This window comes from Haliotis cracherodii, unplaced genomic scaffold (genome assembly GCF_022045235.1).
Source record: "Haliotis cracherodii isolate W230 unplaced genomic scaffold, xgHalCrac1.p SCAF_4, whole genome shotgun sequence".
NCBI classification, from domain to species: domain Eukaryota; kingdom Metazoa; phylum Mollusca; class Gastropoda; order Lepetellida; family Haliotidae; genus Haliotis; species Haliotis cracherodii.
Window position 1 is genome coordinate 31,803,293 of NW_027266297.1, and position 4,463 is coordinate 31,807,755.

Genomic DNA, 4,463 nt, shown 5'->3' on the forward strand with positions numbered 1-4,463 from the left:
GGGATTGTTACAGACAGGAATAAGTCAACATATATGATAGGAAGTATATTACCTGTTGGAACGACACGAAGAGAGGTTTGTGACACACACCCTCGTAGCTTATGTGGTTGGTTTTGTAATAATTGTACAGAAATGTGTCCTCATTTGTATATATTAATAGGGGCGGTCGGGTAGCCTTGTGGTTTTAAGTGTTCGCTCGTCACGCCGAAGACCCGGGTTCGATTCCCGACATGGGTACAATGTGTGAAGCCCATTTGTGGTGTCCCCCGCCGTGATATTGCTGGAATATTGCTAAAAGCGGCGTAAAACCATACTCACTCACTCACTCACTCACTCAGTATATATTAATAGTATCGCACTTAAATCAGTAGTTCAGAGTTGTCGTCTAAAAGCCTTTTTTAATATTTTTCAGCTAAAGGTATCCGTGAGCAGGGGATACATGATGGACACAAATGTACAGCTGCCAATTATAGATCTGAAGAGAGCTCAAGACAAGACACAGAGACTAAGAGTAGCTGCAGAGCTTGCCAAAGCACTAGAGACAGTTGGTTTCCTTTACGTGGATAATGCTCCAGGGGTAGATCTCGAGTCTCTCCTGAAAAATGCCAAAAGATTATTTTCTCTGTCATCGGCAGAAAAACACATGATGGCCAAACACAAATGGAATTCCATCAACAAAAACAGATACCGTGGCTACTTCCCTTTGCAACCAGAGGATATATCGTACAAGGAGGGGTTTGAGATAGGAATTGAGGACTGTCCATTCAACGATCCTGATATACACCCTCTGTTCACCGAGCCAAATCTCTGGCCCTGCTACATGGATGGTTTTGATGAGTTTCTGCGAGATATGAAACAGTACTACAACGCTATGTTGCATACTGGAACAGAAATACTGCGATTGCTGGCCTTGGGGTCAGGTTTAGACGAATACTGGTTTGAGTCGATGTTTCTCCCTGACACACTGTCAACTCTTCGTCTTCTTCACTACCCACTGAGGTCCTCCAGCCCACCAGACACAGCTAGAGATGGCGACAAGGTGCTCTGCTGTTCTGAACATTCTGATTCCGGCTTTGTGACACTCTTGACCACCTTCCACTATCGAGGACTTCAGATTCGCAACCAGCATGGCGAATGGGTTGACGTGGAACCAAGACCCAACTCTCTTGTCATGAACATAGGGGACATTTTATCAAAGACTAGTAACGGTCGTTTCAAGGCCACCAGACACAGGGTGGTTGAAACAAGTATTGACCGGTACTCTGTACCTTTTTTCTTTGAGCCAAGGTACAGTGCAGAGATGGGGCGAATGATTCCGTTTAAAGATGTTATGAAGAACAATTACACAGAAACAAATGAATATGATCTTGTATCAGAAAACGGAATAAAGTACGGACCCTGGCTGATTCGGAAGATGCAGCAGTTTGCTGAATATAAGGATATTCTAAAGTCGTAAAGCTGTTATCAGTGCGAAAATGGATTGACTATCAGTCATTCGGGTGAATGGAGCCTATAATTATATTTTCTGAGCCATCATTGTTGCTCATCTGTCCGATATAGATATGCAAGTTGGCGTGGAAAAGTTAAGACTTTTGCTGTCTGAAACTTTGGTGCTCTTGGGATATGGTGCAACATAAGTGAGTGAGTCTGGTTTTACGCCGCTTTCAGCAATATTCCAGCAATATCACGGCGGGGTCCACCAGAAATGGGCTTCACACATTGTACCCATGTTGGGAATCGAACCCGGGTCTTCGGCATGACAAGCGAACGCTTTAACCACTAGGCTATCCCACCGCCCCTGGTGCAATTTAAACTACTACAACAACTACTACTACTACTATAGTCCTGCACCATGACCGTGGAATATATTTATTTTATGAAAAAATAATAATCTAGAAATGCATACAAAAGCAAGTCTAGCCAGCTCAAGCTAGCTCTATTATTATAATCAGCATAGGGAATTTTTTTATTTTTAGAGTCAAGAAGGATATTGTGTAATATAAGATTTCAGAGACTAAATGTTAGTCTACTACTACTATTACTTCTACTACGAATAATCTACATACATGTATGCATGTCCATATGTCCTCTGTCTTCACCTCGTGAATGTTCTATTGTCATGTTTAATTGACCGAGGACGGCAATACTTTCGCTTTACCTAAGTTATTATTCACTGGTATGCGTCATAGGTCAGAGCTGGTTATATGGCCTACCTCTGTAGCCAAATGATTGTGCAAGTACGTCATACATTAGAAAAGACGCCAAAGCAGAAGATTGTTGACGTCATTCGACAATTGCGGTTTTCTGAGAAGGCGGTCGATCACTGCATTTTTTTCTGTTGTGAAGTTCAAAAGGACTTAAAAATAATCGGTATTAAAGAAATTATTACACTCGCAAATATGTCAAACAATTTTACGAAAGTCCTGTAAGAATGCATGTATTATCCCCGCTCACGCTCGGTAATTACAAGAATTTTTCGAGATGGGGTAGGCTAGTGGTTAAAGCGTTCGCTCGTCACGGCAAAGACCCGGGCTCGATTCCCCACATGGGTATAATGTATGAAGCCCATTGGTGGTGTTCCCCGTCGTGATATTGCTGGAATATTGCTAAAGCGGCGTTAAACCATACTCACTCACTCACATATATAATGATCTCAATGTAAGCGGCGTAAAACCATACTCACTCACTCATATAATGATCTCAATATAACTTCATTTGTTTGATGTAATTTGTAATTTCGCATTATCCAGGAAATGTATCCCTTCTAACCACCCGACCACCCGATCCCGTTGGTCGCCTCTTATGACAAGCATGGGTTGCTGAAGACCTGTTCGAACCCGGAACTTTACGGGCGTTTCGGTACATTCTCTCATGTATATTGTTTGTTTTATTTAATAAACAGTGTGTAAACTTGTGTGTTTTGTTTGTATTTGTGATTTTGCGTTGCAGTACCTTCTGTGTACCTTCTGTGTTTTTTCATCAACTGGAGATTCGGACAGCTCACTTCGGTGAGTTCTACAAGAAAACCTACGTTACACATAGACAGGGACAATGATAAAAGAGTGACAGACCTGTTAGTATTCAAAGCAGTAGTCCAACATTCAGCGCTGGACACTGAAGCTTAGCGCTTGTTTTCTCGAAACCATCTCTGTGGGAATGTGAACGAACAACTGCTATTCTATTGATCAATTTGTATTTACCGCAGTGAGATTGTATTATATCTTATATTATTATTAAATTACTTTTTTATATTTACGGAGGTTTGGCTGTAGGACACATGTCAGATACAGATTAAAGAGCAGATACATGTCACATAGACAGTAAAGAGATACATGTTAGATGCGCAGTAAAGAGCAGATACAAAGGCACCCCTCACATTAATTGTGGACTTGTCAAAAGTATTTTATGTTATTATTACTTTACTCTGTTGACAAACCTTGGCGGTCGGATAGTCTATCGGTTAAACGCCGCTTTAGCAATATTCCAGCAATATCACGACGGGGAACACCACCAATGGGCTTCATACATTATACCCATGTGGGGAATCGATCCCGGGTCTTTGCCGTGACGAGCTAACGCTTTAACCACTAGCCTACCCCATCTCGAAAAATTCTTGTATTTCCCGAGCGTGAGCGGGGATAATACATGCATTCTTACAGGACTTTCGTAAAATTGTTTGACATATTTTCGAGTGTAATAATTTCTTTAATACCGTTTATTTTTAAGTCCTTTTGAACTTCACAACAGAAAAAATGCAGTGATCGACCGCCGTCTCAGAAAACCGCAATTGTCGAATGACGTCAACAATCTTCTGCTTTGGCGTCTTTTCTAATGTGTGACGTACTTGCACAATCATTTGGCGACAGAGGTAGGCCATATAACCAGCTCTGGCCTAAGACGCATACCAGTGAATAATAACTTAGGTAAAGCGAAAGTATTGCCGTCCTCGGTCAATTATACATGACAATAGAACATTCACGAGGTGAAGACAGAGGACATATGGACATGCATACATGTATGTAGATTATTCGTAGTAGAAGTAGTAGTAGTAGTAGTAGTAGTAGTTGTTGTAGTAGTTTAAATTGCACAAGGTGCGGTGGCATAGCCTAGTGGTTAAAGCGTTCGCTTGTCATGCCGAAGACCCGGGTTCGATTCCCGAAATGGTTACAATGTGTGAAGCCCATTTCTGGTGTCCCCCGCCGTGATATTGCTGGAATATTGCTAAAAGCGGCGTTAAACCATACTCACTCACTGTTGACAAGCCTATGAGTTGCTTTAAAACATGTTGTTGTCTACTAGTATTTGTATCCTTTCACAGCCAGTAAATAAAAGGGAACCTATAGATAATAGGTGTGTTCATAGACAAGCAATTATCATCTATGTCTCATAAGCAGCCGGGCGGTCGGGTAGCCTAGTGGTTAAAGCGTTCGCTCGTTACGCCGAAGACCCAGGTTCGATTCCCG

General features: G+C 41.8%; 1 protein-coding gene across 1 annotated transcript; it reads left to right on the forward strand.

Moving 5' to 3' along the window:
- The first annotated feature begins 442 nt into the window (after nt 1–442).
- LOC139480302 (probable iron/ascorbate oxidoreductase DDB_G0283291) lies at nt 443–1,456 on the forward strand. The gene has a single exon (XM_071263359.1). It carries the CDS (start codon nt 443–445, stop codon nt 1,454–1,456), a length of 1,014 nt encoding a protein of 337 aa, XP_071119460.1.
- Nucleotides 1,457–4,463: the final 3,007 nt, after the last annotated feature.